The sequence below is a fragment of the Eschrichtius robustus genome, chromosome 1 (assembly GCF_028021215.1).
Source record: "Eschrichtius robustus isolate mEscRob2 chromosome 1, mEscRob2.pri, whole genome shotgun sequence".
Lineage (NCBI taxonomy): Eukaryota > Metazoa > Chordata > Mammalia > Artiodactyla > Eschrichtiidae > Eschrichtius > Eschrichtius robustus.
Genome location: NC_090824.1, coordinates 117,981,221 through 118,000,643, shown reverse-complemented (window position 1 = coordinate 118,000,643; position 19,423 = coordinate 117,981,221). Strand labels below are relative to the sequence as shown.

The 19,423-nt window shown below is 40.4% G+C and overlaps 2 protein-coding genes across 8 annotated transcripts in view; one reads left to right on the top strand and one right to left on the bottom strand.

Moving 5' to 3' along the window:
* Window positions 1-17,544, bottom strand: part of TEX9 (testis expressed 9) — a 227,406-nt gene extending 209,862 nt beyond the window's left edge. The window contains exons 1-3 of one of the 5 annotated variants that reach the window (XM_068552083.1): window positions 17,485-17,544; window positions 16,681-16,771; window positions 1,575-1,608 (exon numbers count right to left, since the gene is read on the bottom strand). In XM_068552083.1, coding sequence (XP_068408184.1) covers window positions 1,575-1,594 — 20 coding nt within the window. In that variant the 5' untranslated portion in view covers window positions 1,595-1,608; window positions 16,681-16,771; window positions 17,485-17,544. Of the gene's footprint in view, window positions 1-1,574; window positions 1,609-16,680; window positions 16,772-17,484 lie in introns of those variants that run through there. The other 4 variants (XM_068552103.1, XM_068552111.1, XM_068552093.1 and 1 more) reach the window with 4 other exon arrangements.
* Window positions 16,955-19,423, top strand: part of RFX7 (regulatory factor X7) — a 152,365-nt gene continuing 149,896 nt past the window's right edge. The window contains exons 1-2 of one of the 3 annotated variants that reach the window (XM_068552026.1): window positions 16,955-17,060; window positions 17,666-17,828. In XM_068552026.1, coding sequence (XP_068408127.1) covers window positions 17,668-17,828 — 161 coding nt within the window. In that variant the 5' untranslated portion in view covers window positions 16,955-17,060; window positions 17,666-17,667. The other 2 variants (XM_068552017.1, XM_068552007.1) reach the window with 2 other exon arrangements.

Sequence of the window (19,423 nt, the reverse complement as noted above, 5' to 3'; positions counted from 1 at the left end):
AACAAAGGTGCTACTGCAATTTTGTGGTAATGAGATTTTTTTTTTTCAAAAATTGATGCTGGAGCAATTAGATAATTCATATGCAACAGACTTTAACCCTATTTTATACCATTTACAAAACTTAATTCCAATTGGATTATAGGCCTAATATGAAAGGAAATCAATAATTTTCTAGAACAGGGGTTAGTAAATTTTTTCTGTAAAGTACAAGATACTCAATATTTTCAATTTTGTGGTCCACATGGTCTCTGTGACAACTACTCAACTCTGCTGTTACAGCACAAAAGCAACCATAGACAATACATTTATGAAATGGAATCGCTGTGTTCCAATAAAAATTTATTTACAAAAACAGGTGGCAGGCCACATGGGCCATAGTCTGCTGACCCCTGTTCTAGAAGATAACATAGACGAATAATTCCATGACCTTGGGGTAGGCAGTGATTTCTTAAATAAGACCCAAAAAACCATGAACCATAAAAGATTTATAAATTCTGAAATTCTATTTATCGAAGTACACCATCAAGAGAGTGAACCAGAAATTCACAGACTAAGAGAAATTTGTGATATATATGCATATATATATATGCATGTTTATATACACATATCATAGATATAGCACATATATCCAAAAAATATCTCATAGCCACAATATCTAAAGAATGGCAACAAATCAGTAAGAAAAAGATAAACAACACAATGAAGATAAACAGCTCAAACAAAATGAGAAAAAACTTGAGCGGGAGTTTTATAAAAGAGAATATCAGCATGGACATAAGTACATGAAAAGATGTTCCATATGATTAGTTATCAAGGAAATGAAAATAAAACTAAAACCAAAATGTAATATCAGTACGGACTTCTCAGAATGGCTAAAATGAAAAGAATTGACAATATGCAGTGGTAGCCAGAATATGGAGCAACTGGAACTGGAACTTCCATATACACTAATGAAAGTGTAAATTGTTACAACCACCTTGAATCACTCTACTAAAACCTCCTCTATGACCCAGCAGTTCCAGTACTAGGTATATAAGAGAAATGCATGAATATCACAGAAGGCATGTAAAAGGCAAGTCATAGCAGTTTTCTTCCTAATAGTCCCAAACTGGAAATAACTCAAATGTCTGTCAACAGAGGAATGGATAACTAAACTGTGGTGTATTCATACAGTGGGATACTATAAGCAACAGAAAAGAACTGACAACATGGATTAGTATAGTAGACATGGTATGAAACAAAAAGAGCCAGACACAAAATTAGAACAAGCTGTATGATTCTATTTCTATGAATTTCAGGGACAGATAAAATAATCTGCGGTGGTGGGTACAATGGAGGACCACGATAGAGCATTCTAGGGAGCAGAAATATTCTACATCTTGATCTGGGTAGTGGTTACATGAGAAATACACATGTAAAAATTCATTGGGCTATATACTTATAATTTGTGCACTTTAGTCTCAGTATGTTAAAACTCAAAAAAAACTTTAAAAAATCATAGAAATTTACAGGATATATTTTCACTGAAAGATTCAAACAACACTGAAATATAGAGACTAAAACATTAGTCTTACCTCTGTTTCCTGTCCCTCATTCTTGCTGTCCTCCCTAAAAAAAACCATTAGGTGATTCTACTTCCAAATTATTTTTTATACATTTACCTGCACATATATATGTACACATATATATATGTATACACACATGTATGTGTAACATTAAAAAATTCACATTCACACTTCACAATAATTCTGTAATTTTATTTTTAGCCTAAAAATACATCTCTCAGCTCTTTCTGTAGAATACAGATCAGTCTCATTTTAACAGCTGCACAGTATTCTATTGTATCAATGTAACATAATTAATTAATTTCCCTACTAACAGATATATAAATTACTCCTAATTTTTCACTATTTGAAACAATGCTGCAACAAACTTTCTTAAAATTTCCTAGTGCACACAAACAAGTATTTTCTTTTTTGTGCACTACGAACAATTCTTTTGGCTAAAACAGTAGAAACAAAATTTCCGAGTAAAAGAAATTGTAGAGTAAAAATTTTGGTAAATTCTGCTAAATTGCTTTCGAAGAAAGTCTTACAAATTACATTCTGACCAACAGTATATGAAAATACCTGTTTCCCAACATCTTTATAAACACTAGATATTATCAATCTCTTACAAATTTGCCAGTTCTAAGGGCAAAAAAAAAAAAAAAATGCAATTCACTGTTATTTAAAATTATTTTTTATTCATTATTTACATTTCTCCTTATTGAAGTGGTTATTTAGATCCTTTGCACATGTTTTTATTGGGTTGTTTATATTTTTCTTATCAATTTTGAGGTGTTCTTTATTAAATGTAATAATATATATTTTGAAAATATTTTCTCCTGGTTTGCCACTTTTAACTTTCTTTTTCTTATCACATAGCATTAGCCAGGACTCTCAAAGCAATATTGAAAAAACTTTAGTGGGAAATCTTCTAATACTTCATTAGGTATGATGCTTGTGTATGCAGATATCTTTCATTAAAACAGAGAAGTTTCTATTTCTGGTTTGCAAAAGTGGTTTGCTTTCTAACCAACCTAGGGGCAGGACAGGATAAAGACGCAGACGTAGAGAATGGACTTGAGGACACGGGGTGGGGGAAGGGTAAGCTGGGACGAAGTGAAAGAGTGGCATGGACATATATACACTACCAAATGTAAAACAGATAGCTAGTGGGAAGTAGCTGCATAGCACAGGCTTCTGTGCTTTGTGACCACCTAAAGGGGTGGGGTAGGGAGAGTGGGAGGGAGACGCAAGAGGAAGGGGATATGGGGATACATGTATACATATAGCTGATTCACTTTGTTATACAGCAGAAACTAACACAACATTGTAAAGCAATTATACTCCAATAAAGATGTTAAAAAAAAATAGATGTCAAATGGTATCAAACGTCTTTTGCATCTCTTAATATTTTTTTTTATTTTGAATGTAACGATTTGCATTAATATATTTTGAATTTTGAATCAGCCTTGAATAGCTTAGATAAATCCTTCTTAGTTACGACATTTAAAAAATACATTTCTGGATTCACTTTACTAATACTAATACTTAAGATATCTGTATATGTGTTCATAAGTGAGTGTACACTTTTCTTGCCAGTTTTAAAATTCAGGCCATGTCAGCTCCAATGTAAATGAGTTAGAAAACTTTCTATTTTTTCCATGCTTTGGATTAACTAATTAATATACCATAGGGATTATTTGTTCCTTAGTTATAGAACCATCTTTGTTTGGTGACCTTTTATGAGAGAGCTTTGACTACCTTTTCAATGCTCTCATTGTTTTTATTGTTGTTGTTTGTTGTTTTAAGGTGACTATTTCTTCATGGGTCAATTTTGGTGATTTCTATTTTCCAGAAATTATTTTAATCTAGAATTTTCTAATTTATTATCTTAAAGTTAGTATTCATCTCAGATTTTTTAGAATCTACTCTATACTTATAGTGTCCCTTTCTTATTTCAAAGGTTGATAATTCTTTTTTTTTTTAACCTTGATTAAACATTCTAGACTTTTGATATTTTTGGTTCTTTTCAGATGATCAGTTTTAATTTTATTCAGATTAACTCTACTCCTTATTTCATGCATTTCTGGTTTTTTCTTTAGTAATACTTTCCTTATATATTTTAATTTTTCTTCCTTTAGCTTCTTGAACTGTATGCACGATTTACTTCCATTCAGTCTTTTCCTATTTTCTAATGTATGCATCCAGGGCTATAAGTTTTCTCTGAGTATGTATAGATTTTGAATTGTATTGATCTCATTGTTCTTCTCGTTGTAGCAGTTAAATATACTGGCTCTGGACTATACTATCTAGGTTCAAATCCCAACTCTGTCATCTATGGACTATGTGCCCTTGGGCAGGTTATTTAACAGAGCTTTGTGTTTCAGTTCTTCATCTGTGAAATGAGATGATAATGGAATCAACTTCTCAGGATTATTGTGATAATAAAATGAGACAATCCAGGTGGATCACTTAGCACAAAGCTGGTTGTATAGTAATGTTTAATAAATTTTTGGTATTGTTATTTTTAAATAATTGATAGCTTCATTTTACATTTCTTTTCATTAAAGTTATTCTAAGTTAAAGTTATTTAAAGGTGTGGGTTTTTTATTTCCAAGTTATAAAAATTGTATTCTTTTGTACTAACTCCAAATTGTATTGCAGTGTGATCAAAGAATGTGACCTGAATGATTTCTTATCTGGGAATTTATTAACATTTTCTTTTCTTTCTTTGTTTTAGAAAGTAGTTAATGTTGCATGTGTGTTTGAAGAGATTATGCATTCACCATTTATTGTGTATAGTCCTTTACACCTATTCAGTCAAGTTTCTTTATTGTGTTATTCAAATCCTCACTACACTTGCTTCCTTTTTTCCTACTTGATCTGTCAATTTCTGAGTTGAAGTCTTCCAAAATAGCTGTGTATTTTTCATCACTACCTGTATTTCTATCAGTTTTAACTTTATACGTTATATTATAAACATGACTTTTGATGTTATATTGTTAGGTTTGTAAAGGTTCATTATTAATTGACCTTCTTATGGAATTGTATTTTTCATCAACATAAATGTTCTTTATCTTGTCAAATCCTCTTTACATCAAATTCTTCTTTTTTGGTCTAACATTAATATTACCATACTTGTTATCTATTTTTAGTTATTTGGCTTATTTATCTTTGTATGTTCTTTTATTTTCAACTTTCTTTTTAGATGTATTTCTTCTAAATACCTTCTGACTAGACACGTTGTTATTTTAAAGATTTTGAGATTTTTCTGTCTTTATTTAGGAAATTGTATCCATTTGTCACATACTGTGATTACTGATGATTTGACTTTTTCCCTGCCATCTGGTTGTGTGTGTGTGTGTTTTACACACTTTTAGAACTTCCCTCTTATCTCTTCATCACACCTTGTCTCTGCCATCTTTATGTTGCATTCATCCAAAACAGGGGTGGCAGGCAGGCTAAATCTGTCCTGCTGCCTGTTTTGTAAATAAAGTTTTATTGGAACACAAACAGGCCCATTCAATTACATATTATCTATGGCTGCTTTCACACTATAGCAGCAGAGCTGAGTAGTTAAGACAGAGTCTGTATGGACCACAAAGCTGAAAATATTTACTCTCTGATCTTTTACAGAAAAAGTCTGCCAGCATCTAATCTAGATTTTAATTTTATGTTACTAATTTTTAAACACAGGCCATAATTAGACAAGTTAACTAGTTTCTTTCCTTTCCACTGTTTCTTGAATATCTTCATCTTTCTTGGATTCATTATTTATTTTATTAAAATTCATCCAAAAGTCAGTTATCCTTTCAAGGAATTTCAATTGGTGATACACGTCTGCTGAGTTTTCTTATTTTGAAAATCATGTTTTTAACCCCTAAGATCACTGTTTGCTTCCTTTCCACTAATGTAATAATGTCCTAATCTCTTTGAAGATAATTGTTTATTTGTAGCATTTATAAGTATATATTTTACTTAAAAGTAAAATAAGTATATATTTTACTTTATATTTTATAATATATTTATATTTTAATATAAATATATAATATATATTATATATTATATAATATATATTTTATAATATATTTATATATTATATTTATATAATATATTTATATTTTACTTATATTTTACTTACAGTTATATTTTTCTTAAAATAAGATGAAATTTATACTTATCGTTTCATTTATCTTTCCACAGGTATTATTTCAGTATTTACTGAGTTTGGTGCCTCTACGTACTTGTGTTATTCTTATGTTGATTAATCTTTTACTTTGTAAATGAAAATTCCTTTTAGTGCTCTACTTCTGCTTAATGTGGGTTGACTCTGATGATTATAGGAGAAGGGAAGGACATACTGCTGGGCAGAGTGATTTCAGAGCGAGGGGTCTCCCTGTCCCTCCTGGAGTCCATTGCTATTATTCTATCTTTGGCTCCCAGGACCCACAGGCTCACTGCTTTAATCTGTGGACAATTCTAAGCAGGAAAAGGGAAGGAGATCAGCAGACCAGCTGCTCCAACTGCTATGTCTTTATTCATTGCTCTGGTCATTATGCTAGCACCCTCTACGCACTGAATCTGCTCTTTCTGAGATGGGAGCAGCCCTGAAATTGCTTCTACTCCTTTAGCAGTCTTAAGCTTAGGATTATTTGAGGTTCAGGTGCCCTAATTTGTTTTTCCAAGAAAATTTTCCAAATTTTCTGATACACTGATGACACTTTTTTGTCCCCAGTCCTGTTACCAATTATTCCTCTCCCCCTTCCCCTTTCCCCCATCTCTCAACCTTTTCTGTCATTTCATAAGATTTGGTAGAGGTAAGCTTCCTTCAGTCTGATGTCTTGATTTAATCTTCATACACAGGATTTTAAAACTAACTCTTTCAAAACACCATTAAATATAATTTATTTGTGGGTGGTAACTTATATCTTACCATTTTTAAAATTTCAAAACATTTAAAAATATACTCAGAAAGAGCATCTACGACACAGAAAGAACATTGAAGCCCTACTCCAACAGCATCTCTGAGGGGACTCGAAATGAGAAAACGATGTTCACCAACTAGAGTGAAAAGGGGTACTTAGTCTTGAGTCACTTGCCTTTAAAAATAGATTGGGTGGTCCATTCAATTAAAAAGTGTTCCTTGGGCTTCCCTGGTGGTGCAGTGGTTGAGAATCCGCCTGCCAATGCAGGGGACACGGGTTCGAGCCCTGGTCTGGGAAGATCCCACATGCCGCGGAGCAACTGGGCCCGTGAGCCACAACTACTGAGCCTGCGCGTCTGGAGCCTGTGCTCCGCAACAAGAGAGGCCGCAATAGTGAGAGGCCCGCGCACCGCGATGAAGAGTGGCCCCCGCCTGCCGCAACTAGAGAAAGCCCTCGCACAGAAACGAAGACCCAACACAGCCAAAAATTAAGTAATTAATTAATTTTTTAAAAAGAAAAAGAATTTTCTTTAAAAAAAAAAAAAAAGTGTTCCTTCATGGGGGTGGGAGACACCGGTTGCTGCAGAGCTGTATTCATTTAGCCACATTTTCTGCCCGATAACAAATGACACATTAGGCAGCAATCGGTGACATCTGTGACATTTTCAGTCAGAAAAATCTGACTCACAAGCTCATCCTGTTTTGGAATGCTACCCCCATCCTGCCATACCTCAATCCCTGCCTGCCAAGCAGCCTGTTCAGTTAGCCTGTTTATGAGCTAACTTTAACAGTTTTTAATCCTGCTCTATCTAGAGCAGCTGGAAAACATAAACCCTGACGCCCCTCTCCCTCAATCACACACACACACATTATCTGGGCTCTTAAGTCCCTGGGAAGAGTAGCTGGTCTCATTGGGCTTTCTTTCGGGACCTCAGAAGGGATACATATGGATGTGATATTCCTATGAGAACTCTGAGATTCCTCAATTGATTATTAACACCTTCCCTTCTTTCTCCATTTCCAGTGTTGGGTTTATTTGCAGGGGTTGCCTGTGTACATTCTCAGAGCTCTCTGAGACAGCATTAGATGAATCTCAAAATTTTCTCTGCTTGGTGTAGGCAAAAACTTTTTCCCTTGCCATTAATGATGCCTATCTCACTATCAACTGTGCCCCAATTTCAGCCTGGCAGGGTTTGAATGTCCTTCCACACTCTGATCAAAAAATCTCCTGTGGCAGCTGCCTCAGGTGCAGTGTGGCTTTGGATGACTAAGACCTGTGCTTTATCAGATTTTCAAGTGGTGGCACACAGTCCCTCGGCTGCTGGCCCTTTTGATTTTCAGGGCCCCAGTCACTGTCAAGGTCCTTGTCCTCCACCATCATCCTATGTCTTCCCTTCCCTTCTCTACCTCCTCAGGAATAACATATACAGGAAATTCACATTTATTTGGCTCTTACTAAGTATAAAACATTGTGCTAGGTATTTTCACAAATATTTTTCATCAAACATTCAGCATAACTATGTAAGGGAGTCCTATTTCCCCAATTCTACCACTTCAAAACCGAGGCTCAGAGAGTTGTGAGGGACTTGTCTGGGACTACAAAAGTGGCAAGGGGTATGGCTGGGATTTGGGTCCTGGATTCTCAGCTCCGAAGCCCAGGGGATGTCCCTGAGAGTGAGCCTCAAGCCTGGCCTGTCCAAGAGTGTGGATCTGAATTCAGATGAGAAACTGGAGGCTGAACGGAGAACGTAGCTGACTCTTCTCCTTAAAAGGAAGAGGGCTGGCCAAAGTACCTTTAAAACTGGAGAATCATAGCACCAGATGTCTAGCTGAACAGACAAAATTTGGCTGCTTGGGAAATTTTTATATAGTCACAGAGACATGAACTTTAAGTATGAATTAACTAAGTTCTTAGTACCTGCACTATCATTACGGACAAGCTATTGAGTTTTCTTATTAGCCCATTCTGCTTTTTCCTGCATTCTGCCTTTTTTTTTTTTTCTTGGCCTAAACAAAAGGAGCTCTCTCTAATTCAATAATTCAATTCAACAAACATTTATTATTTGGCTACTTTATGGTAGGGACTGTACTATATGTAGGAGATACAGAAAAGAATAAAAACATACATCCTAACCACATACAGTTCACAGTACTTGGAGCCAACGGTGGGGAGGGTAGGTACAAGAAATTGACAAGTAAACCTACAATTACCATACAATGAGATAGTGTCTGTGACATAAGGCTGTGTGAGGTCCTAAAGGACCACAGAAAAGGGACAGCTAACTCAACCTGGGTGCGGGTGAGATGAGGAATGGATAAGGTAAGACTTTCAAGAGGACGCAATTCTTGACATTTAATTGAGCCCTTCAGATGGTCAGGACCATAACCGCATGTGTAAGAATCTTTTGGAAGAGAGAGACCCACCCTAAAGTAAGGTAGCAATGGAAACCTTCTCCTGGGGATCTGAGGAAATAAACCACTTGCTAGAATTGCATTGGAACCTAAATGGACTTTTAGTTCCCTAGCTCTCTTCAAGTCTGTATGAAGTCACTTATAAGTCTGCTCCTGGGTTTCTGGTCAGTTATTCTGGATTTCCCCAAGGCCTGGCCAATAATCTGCTCTTCCTCATTTGTGCCCTCTTACTCTGGAGCTCCATCAAAAAACCTCCTCAGTTTCTATCCACCTCTGGGCCTATTGCTCCTACCATTACTAAGCAACTATCTTATCTTCTGAAAGCCTTTTCTGCTTGTCTTCTCACAGTTGCCTCTTACTTATTCCCTCGACTGGTTGCTGCTGCCTAATGGTTTCTGAGGTCTGCCTCTCTTGTGTCTCTTAGCTACTTTATTTTTTTTTTTACCGCCAACTGCCTAACTGTCTCTCCTTATCATATTCATATTCTCCAAGAAAGGAATCAATTTGTTAATTAATTACTAACCTCTTCCTTGAACAAAGACCTTATATTTAGCCAGCTCACAGGTCACTGTCCAGCCAGGGGATTGGTTGCCCTTATGTTGGATGCTGAGCCCTGTTCCAACCACAGACCCAGGGTTACAGGTGAAAAGGATGGAGGCTTACATCAGCTGAGCCCTTTAGAAGGTAGCTACAGAAGGCAGAAACCTGAGGGCTTGGCCAACTCAGGAGAATGATGCTAATAGGTACATTAGAGGCACTATAAATAGGAAAAACAAAAAACAAAAGATTAGAAAAAAAACCCATACTAACATCAAACCACAATTCTTACTTGGTACAACTTCAGGTAATGGGGGGCGGGAGGGAAGGATGAAGAAAAACAGGAAGTTCCTGGGAGTATGTATATTTATATACAAAAAAGAGCAAAGAAAATAAATATACCCAAGGAAAGGACACAAGTTGGCCTCCTTCATAGGAAAGGCTCTTTCCTGAGGTTCCTAAGAAGAAAGTCCGAAGACTTCCTCCTCTTCTCAAATACATGAGGGATGACATAGAGTGTAGTGAATGTGATTGTTAGTTTTATGTGTCAACTTGACTAGGCTAATGTACCAGTTATTCAATTAAATGCTAACCTAGGTGTTGCTGTGAAGGAATTCTGTTAGATGTGGTTAACATCTACAATCATTTGACTTTAAGTAAAGGAGGTTATCCTTGATATTCTGGGTGGGCTCCATCTAATCAAGTGAAAGGCCTTAAGAGCAAAACTAAGATTTTTCCTAAGGAAGAAGAAATGCCACCTGTAAACTGCAGTGCCTGTTCCTGCCCAAGAGTTTCTGGCCTGTCAGCCTGCTGGCCTGTCTTACAGAGTTCGGACCTATTAACCGGCACAATCAGGCAAGCCAGTTCCTTTAAATTATATAATAGAATAATTACAATAAATATTGTGATAAATATGTGATCATAATGAACATTACAAGAAATTTATAATATATTCTACTGGTTGTTCTCTGATACAACCCTGCCTTATACAGCGAGGACAGAAGCAGAGATTTGGAATTTGGTACCCAGCGCAACCTTTATCATCAGCTATTCACTCCGGTTAGGCCAGTCTCCTGTTTGTCTCTTTAGTCATGCTGATTTTCCTGCTTCTGTTCACACTACTTTTCCCTTCTGGCTTGCTGCCATTCTTTCTCCCACTTTCATAAACTTCTTCCCTTTCCTTACACTCCAACTCTGTCCGAAGCCCTCCGTGAAGGCACCTCCTTTTACTTTAACTCCATTTGCTCTTTGCCTTCTCTTAACTCCCTCAGCAGTTGTTAGCTGTGCCATTCACTGTGATGCTTAATCTTACACATCTCGCTTAACACTGCTTCATATATAGTATCCACCACTAGCTAGGTTTAAAGCTGTAAGTACAAATTTGGGCGTGCAAGAAATGTCACGATTCTTTATTGTGTTTAAATCAAATTAAATTCACCTCAGACTTAAATGATCCCAGCCTTAATTCCACTGAAGTAGAAGGAAATCCAATCCCAGTTATTACTGGACTTCCCTCCGTTCCTCCCTAGAAATGCACTAGAGTCTGAAAGATTTATGTTGAGCCCAGAAAATGGGGGAAGATGGACTTTGACAACTTCATTGTTCAGGGATACATGGTCCCTAGAAGCCAAGCAACAGCTCTGCTCATAGACCAAGAGTGGCAGGGCGATCCAGCCTCCATAGGGCACCATGCATCTATCTGAGGTCTGGGGTGATCGAGGAAAGAGGGCTGGTGTCTCCACTACTGCAACCCTGAACTTTGACTCTTTTCCAGTTTGGGAAATTTTTTCTTTTGCAACAGTTCCACCTACGCACAACCCCTCCTTCCTTCTCTCTCTTTCCTCCTTTCCCTCACCAGATGCCCCTACCTCTTGAACCCCCTAGCAAAATCCCTCTAGGAGCAAGGAACCTGGAAGGCAAATTGCTGGGCACAACTCCAGGGGTAACATTGACAGTGCATCCTAAGGAGTTGTGGTCCAGGAGGCTTCAATTACAATGTGAGTGGTGCCCCCTGGAATGGTCTAATATTGAGCTCCTGTCAACTTCTTTCTGCCTAGAAACACACAACTCCCTTGAAGCATGTTTGGAATGGAGAGGAGGGAAAATATAAGGAGAACATAAACCAAATTAATAGCTCAATAAATTATCCTGTCACACACTTATTTTTTTGTTTGTCCCCTGCATTTTCACTTCATGTTTAAAAATATGTGTGGGCTGATATGTCTATGTTCCAATTAGATTATGAACTTCTTGAAGATTAAACAATACTGTATTTACCACGTATTTTTTTTAATATTTATTTTTTTTAATTTATTTATTTATTTTGGCTGTGCCGGGTCTTAGCTGTGGCACGCAGGATCTTTGTCGAGGCATGTGGGCTCTTTAGTTGCGGCATGCGAACTTCTTAGTTGTGGCATGCGGATTCGTAGTTGCGGCATGCATGTGGGATCTAGTTCCCCGACCAGGGATCGAACCCGGGGCCCCTGCATTGGGAGCGCAGAGTCTTACACACTGGACCACCAGGGAAGTCCCTTACCACTTACTTATTTTTAAATCTTTCTGTGGTTTCAGCATAATAATTAGTATGTAAGAGGGACTTAAATGTGTCTTGAACTGAGGAATGATGAGTTTGTGGATTACTGATTAGGCTCTACCAGTTCAGACTGCACCAGTGCTGACCTCCTCATTGTAGGACTGGCTCTAGTGTCTTTTTACTGTCACTTTTAGGGTTAGGTAAATATGCTTTTCCTTTACCGGCTTCTGTTCATAGCTGCTGCTGGCCTGAATTTCCAAGATATCGAATTTCTACTTGGGACCTTTCTGGCCCCAAGTAAAAGTAAACATTTCTTTTAAAATTCAGACAGATGATATTAACTTGAACCTTCTTTCATATAAAGAGAATGCAGGTCACAACATAAACATGTGTATTGTAACAACAGTGGAAAATTTCTAAATGAAATCAAAGCAGTACCTCGCATTCATTTTCATAATACCTTTCACTTGAAGAGCCAAGTACATTACGAGAACTTTATCCCAATAATCCTCAGAAGTAAGTAAAGGGACCTGACAGAATGACTGGTACAGATAGGGTCACATAGCCAGGTAGTGACAGGGTTGTTAACACCTTGCTGCCTTACCCCGTATTTGAATAGTTAGGCTACTTCCCCTTAACAAACCATTGTTTTGATGACATAATAGAATATTTGTGCTCTAACAGGAGAAATCATATTTTCACATCATACTAACATTAGTAAGTATGGCATGGAGAAAATTTAACCAAATTTGCCAATATGCGCTTGGTTTTGAACCTTCCAACCTAACCTCTTCTGTAATCTTGCTTCCTCTTTGTTGTCTTCCTCCTGACTGCCTTCACCTCCTTCCCTCTAATGCTAGTAAAAGACTGAAAACTCAATTACATTACAGCACTGGAACTTAACATATCAGCTCCCCTAGTACTACATGCATTTTGACAGACAAGAGCTTAGTCCAAAGAAATTAATCATCATTTTCTGATACAGAGAAAGATTTTTTAGGAGATGGAAAGCCTTCCTTCCTTGTTCCCTGAAATAATAACATGTAGGTAATTACATATTCTACTTTCAGCTCCTAGAGGGAGAAGTTTGCAATGGAAGAAGGCAGAGAAAGTAATGATAAAGGAAAAGAGGATGAGGGAATCCTTTGTTTTTAAGAGGGGAAGGAAAAGAGGGTAGAACCTGATCTTTTCCACATCTGTAAACCACCATAATTTGTGGAAATTAAATGTACACTTTAAGCACTTAACCAATATTAACCAACGATGAGCCTATTTGAGGCCTCATTTTGTCAGAACAATCGTAACTAATAACACAGAGTAACATTTAGTAAAATGGGCTGTGTCTCCCTCCCCTCCTTTCCCTCCCCTATACACTCCATTAAGGATCTGAGCACAGAGCTAACACTGGGTTCTGCATTATGCACTCCTCTCATGTGCCCTTTCATGGCTTCACACCAGTGTTCATGCTGCTCCTTGACCTGAAACCATCTTCCCTCAGTGTACTGCCTGTTGAACTTCTATTCACCCGATGAGACCCCATTCAAACGATAGCCAAGAGGCCTTCTCCAAAAACTCTTTTACCTTGAGCAGGACCAATCCCTCCCTCCACTATACTCATCTTGTGTAACTAATATATATTAATAGGTCTCTCTGCTCCCCAGAATGTAAACTACTTCAAGTTAGGACCAGGTCTTACCTATCTATCTATTTATTTATATTTTCAATGCCTGACACTCTTATGTATGGGGTATAATAAATGTATGATAAACATATGTACTATAGTCTGGTCAGTATACAAAGTTTAGTTTCATAAAGGAGACAAAGTTTAGACATAAGAGAGCAAGATGGTATAATGTACTGGGCTAAGAAAATTAAGGTTAGGTAACTACTCAATTCAACAAATATGAACACCCAGGAGTAAGGAATTGTGTCCCGGGATCACTAAGATAAAATAAGGCTTCGAGGTGCACACGACCCACCTTATAGATTGTCTTTCTCTGTGTATAGCACTTCCCTTGTTAGGTTTAGGTATCACCTTATGTGTTTCTCATAATAACCCCGTGAGGTAGGTCATGATTTTCATTTCTATAGAGGTGAAAACAGAGGGTTTGAATTCCCAGGTTTTCTGACTCCCAGACTGGAGTCTTTCTTCCCCACTACATCAGTGTTTCTCAAAATTTTCCACGGGAGTGCACTTTCCCAGGGAGGACAGACTTATACTCCTCAGGGTTGAGAAACAGAAGCTCAAAATTTAGTGTATTCTCTTGAAAGTTCATGTTCACTATAATGTTTTCCGCTACTTCTCACCGAGTCAAACTGAAGGTCTGAGGAAATCAGCCACATTGATTCTGGGTCCCTGAGGGACCTTAGTACTGAGTTTCATAACCAGAGGGGGGCAAACACAATTTCAGAAGCACCATGGCTACACTGCCACCTTTACTCAAGGTATCTGGGTTTGGCTTGAGTCCCCACCCAAGATTTTGAATAACTTCAACAGATTTCTTTTAGGTTTCTACTGGTATAACTCCATTCACCGCCCTCTCGGATGACGGTAACAAAACACACACTCTACTCCCAGATTTTAAGTGAGCAGTGGGGGCTGACTCTTTAAAGCCTCCCTGCAAGGATGTCCATTCTGGCAATAAGATCTCTTAAGTCTGACATTATCTGCGACCCCTCTCATTGCTGGTTGAACCTAAGAGTCCCAGATGTCCATCCCCCGTGGGCCCTTGAGGGCCCACAGGCTCAACAATGCCCTCTCGTCAGCACCGCCGCTAGAGGGCAGTTCAGGGTTGCGGCTCTGCTGTGCCCTCTAGTGGCTGCTGGGATGACATGCTCTTTTATGGAACCTATAAAACACTGAAAAATTGCACTCGGGAAGTCAGCCTGTGTGACACCCGGTAGTAAATTTTAAAAGAAACGTCTTGGTTCTCAGCTTCCTTTTCTTAAGGCGTTTGGCAGTCTCAGATACATTACCCTTCTTGGACGAACCTCCTATTCCCTAGGGTTTCCCCCTCCCAGGGTGTGGCAACGTGGAGCCATCATTCTCTCTTGGCAAGGTAAAAAAATTAGAACCTGGGGGACTTTGCAACTTTCCCCAATGCCTTTTTACTCCCTCCATCTTCCCCATGGATATACAGCTTAGATATGCATTCAAGGTTTTTCAGTATAAGTTCATTTTCACCAAGGCTTGTAAGCTCTGGCATTAGACTTCAGGATTCAAATCCTGGCTCCCTCATTTATTATTTGGGTCACTTTAAGAATGTTAACCTCGCTAAGCTTCTGGTTCATCTGTAAAAAAGGGAGACTAGTACTACATTATACAATTTGGGGATGACAATGTATGGAAAGTGTTAGGTCTTACACAGTGTAAGTGCTCAGCCAACATCAGCCATTTTCATTCTTCAAGGCTCCTGTCTAGTGCACACCACGTCTATCAATTTGGTACAGAAAAAAAGCCTGTCTTTACATAGAACACAAGGGTCCATATGCAAAATGAATTCACAAACAACTAATATTTTCTAAAAATGGCTAACAGTGACCCTAGGTTATGGAAAAGGGGGCTCGTTTGTGTGGCAGAGTCAGTGCAGTGGGCTTCAGGGTGCAAAGGAATCCAAGGGGCTTAGAATCCTCATGGAGGAGCTGTCTTGCACACAGGTGTCCTTCCTCCCTCCTAGTCCTCCTGCTCCCACCACGTGCAAGAAGTCAGGGTGAATCTGGGAGTGGCTTCTGTGAGTCAGGCCTGAAGGCACAGTGGTGCAAAAGCAAAAAGGTTCTAGGCCAAGGCAGGGAACCTAGAACTCCAAAGGCCAAGAAACCCAAGCCAATCAGATTCCCCACCCAGGAGGAGTCTAAAAGGTGGCAGGGACTCACTGCCCAAAGTCCAAGCACTGCAGGAAAGTGGCCAGAGAATCTGACAGGTAGAAACCTGATAGAAACTGTCAGAAAAGTTAAAGCAGAAGAGCTCATAACACCCACAGGCCCATAGAAAGGTCAGTGTGAGCTGAGCAGCTGTTCCATCTGGTGCCAGAGGCCTTGGCTGTAGTCTTCTACACCCAGGCAGTTTAGGCCTCCCTGATCAGCCCCACCTAGAAAAGCCAATTCTTCTGCTCTTAAAGGGGACTTGCATGTTTCTGGCAGGGAGTCTTACTCTTGGTGGGCAAAGCTAGCTCTTAAGGATGAGTAGCGTGGGAGGGGGCAGAGAGTACGTCCAGGGGTTCAACTGGCTCCGAAGGAAGGAGCTTGTGGCTGGAGCCTGAGCCTCCATGTTGTGAGAACTACACGCGTTTCTTTCCGAGGCAAGCAGGGGCCTTGACTGCCAGGGACCCTGACAAGCCGCGACTTGAGCTGTGCCCGAGAGCCTGGGTTGGCTGGAGAGCGGTATAGAGGAGGAGGGAGGGCAATCCAGGAAAGGGGGTGGGGTGGGGAGGGAGGTGAGAGGAAGAGCACGAGCAAAGGCACGAAGGAAGAATGAGTCTGCGGCGCATTGAGAATGGCATGGAGACTTCACTGATTGGAGCCGGGAGTTCTTGCACGGGGATGGAGGGAGCTATGATTGGATAGCTAAAGTGGGGCCAGATTTGGAGGGCTTTGAATGCCCGACCGAGGAGCACTCAACCCAGCTCCTGCCTCGCGATTTCCGTTCAAGACTGAATGACCTAAAGGGTGGTTAATTCCAACGGGTGTTCTTCTTTGGGGGCTTCTGAAAAGTCAGCTTATGCTCTTACCTGCTTCAGTTCTCTTCCTTTACCCAAGGAGAAAGTAATCCTCACTTGCCGAGGGGAGGGAGGATAATGTTGATTGATTTCACTTTACTTGCTTGGAGGATGCAAAAAAAAAAAAAAAAATCCCATTTCCACGCCAAATGTTAAATTTGGTTTCTCCTCCTCCTCCTCACGCAAGTTCTCTTTCTCTCGCCAGCACCTCCCCCACGTTTTCCTGCTCTCCTCCACCAGCTCGGCCAGTTCCCTCCTCGGCCCCGGCGGCGCACGTTCCGGGCCCCGCTGGCCCGCGCCTGCCCTCCGCGCCCGTGCGGCCCCCTCCCGGCCCCCCGCGCCCGCGCGCGTATCCCGCACACCCTGGTCCACGCCCCCCCCGCGGCCGAGCGGTAGGTGTTTTGCCGTCTGCGCTGGGCCGCAGTGCGGCTGCGCGCACTGGGCTGCCTCCGGGGCTGGCAGGGCTGCGGTGGCCGCGGCGGCGGCGTGGGGAGTGGCGTGGAGCCGAGCCTGGGGCTGCAGCAGCGCGGGGCCCCCGGAGTAGAAAGCCCCGGGGGCAAGAAAGGAAGGCCAGGCCGCCAGGTCCCTGAGCAACCGTTCTCCTTGGATTTGGGGGAGCCCTGCCCCCCCCACCTCGTGTTCAGACGCCCCCTCCTCACCCCCCCCAAGCCCCGGCCGCTGACGGGAGGAGGCGGCGGCGGCGGCGGGGGGCTGAGGGGCGCCGCCATGCCTCTCCCGCGGTGAAGCGCCCCGGCCGTAAGGAGCCGCTCGGTCTCCCCGGTGATGTCCCCCAGGCGGCAGGCGAAAGCGACTCACTCGAGCCCTGGGGTAAAGGCCTAGCTTATCCAGCTTCCTTCCTCCTCCTCCTCGTCCTCGTCCTCCTCCTCCTCTTCCCCTCCCCCCTCCTCCTCTCCCCCTTCGTCCTCCCCTCCCCGTCTCTTCCCTCACCCTTCCCCGCGCCCCCATCTTCCCTCCCTCCCTCCCCCCCCTCCAGCAGCGATGGCAGAGGAACAACAACAGCCGCCACCACAGCAGCCTGATGCCCATCAGCAGCCTCCCCCCAGCGCCCCCAACTCGGGGGTGGCTTTGCCAGCCCTTGTGCCCGGGCTGCCAGGGACAGAGGCCAGCGCGCTGCAACACAGGATCAAGAACTCCATCTGGTAAGAGGATCCTCCATCGCTGGGGTAAAAAAGCCCAGGCACATTTCTGCTGCAAAGCGGGTGGGGGGCGGCGGGCAAGGGAGCCGAGGAGGAGGCTGATGCATTCATTGAATGGGGGTCTCCACAAAGTCGGGTGCATATTCATAGGACCTCTGGAGGTGTGGGGACTTTGCATCAGCCCCTGGGCTCCGGAGCCAAAAAATGCTTTTACCCCCTCCTCAATTTCGAGTGCAGATAAACAAGTCATTTATGTTTTTCACTTATGTGTTAGAGGAATACGGGTCGAAATTAAGTCATGGTGCATGATGGTAGCATGAATTTGGGACTGAGGAATGCAGAATGTGTTTACTCCTTTTTGCAGTCATACTGGGAGGAAGAAGTGTATTGTGAATTTTCACCGAACAGACATTGTGCGTAAGAATATTAATATGCAGCACAAAACCTAATGTGTCTCTTTCTTTCACTTGGTTTAGCTGCTGTTTCTGGATGTTTTTGCCTTCTTTATTCTGAGCTTAAAATTCTCTTCCAGGGATCTTAATCTTTGCATTGATTGTGAAGAAAGGGTTTCTTCAGTATGAGATATTTTAAGGTGGTAGTTTACACTGCAAAGTGATTTTCTAATTTAAAAGGATGTGTTTAATTTAAAATAAATGTGTTGCCTTTTCGTGTGTCTTTTTTTAGAAACCATGGATGAAATATCCTTTGCTTTTCCTATACTTTCTTGTATGAGAATTTCCAATATTTCAACATTAGATTAAACTCTGAAAGACTGGTAGCAGTCTTTTAATAATTAAATACACTGACTTAAGTCTGTCCTCTGTTAGAGCCATTGCAAATATTCTTTGAACATGAACTTGCATTATTTTTGTAGGGCTCTTCATTAACTGACATGTTTTAAAAAGTGTAGTGCTATTTTAAAAATGGAAAGCATTATTTGGAGTTTAGTCTAAGAGACTGCTTTTAATAGAAGTTTAAAAATAGAATTAAATGTGGTGTTTAAAAAAGCTCTGATTTTAAAAATGAGACCTTGCATGTTCATCATTGAATATGATTACTGAAATATCAAAACTCCTTACTTTTTTTATATTGCAACTTCAAAAGTATCATAAAACAACTGACATTGCAGTACAATATTTACACGTTTAAAAATAGTGACAATTTTTGAATACAAAATTAAAGTTGGTTATATAGTAATTTCATTATTTTCTTGGCATACATCCATATTGTCATGATGATAATATGAAGTAGGTCAGTGCAGGCTTTAATAGCTTTATACTACACAGTAGTTGGCAGCTGAGTATCTTGCTTTCAGTTTTAATTTTAAAATGAAGTTTAAATATTTTAAAGGAGAATTTTTTAGGGTTAACAATAGTCCTGCTGTGGCAATTTGAATAGGTCAGATAAATAGGATTGCCTTGTGTGTGTGCTTGTGAGAGAGAGAGAGAGAAGGCTTTATTCTTCGATGAATGCCCTCACCCCCTTTTAAAGCTGTAATTTAAGGGAAGAGATGCTTAATCTCCTTACCATCAAGGTTTCCAGAAACCAGGTTTTTTTCCCCCCTATTAACTTGATGTAACTAGTGTCTCTGAAATGTG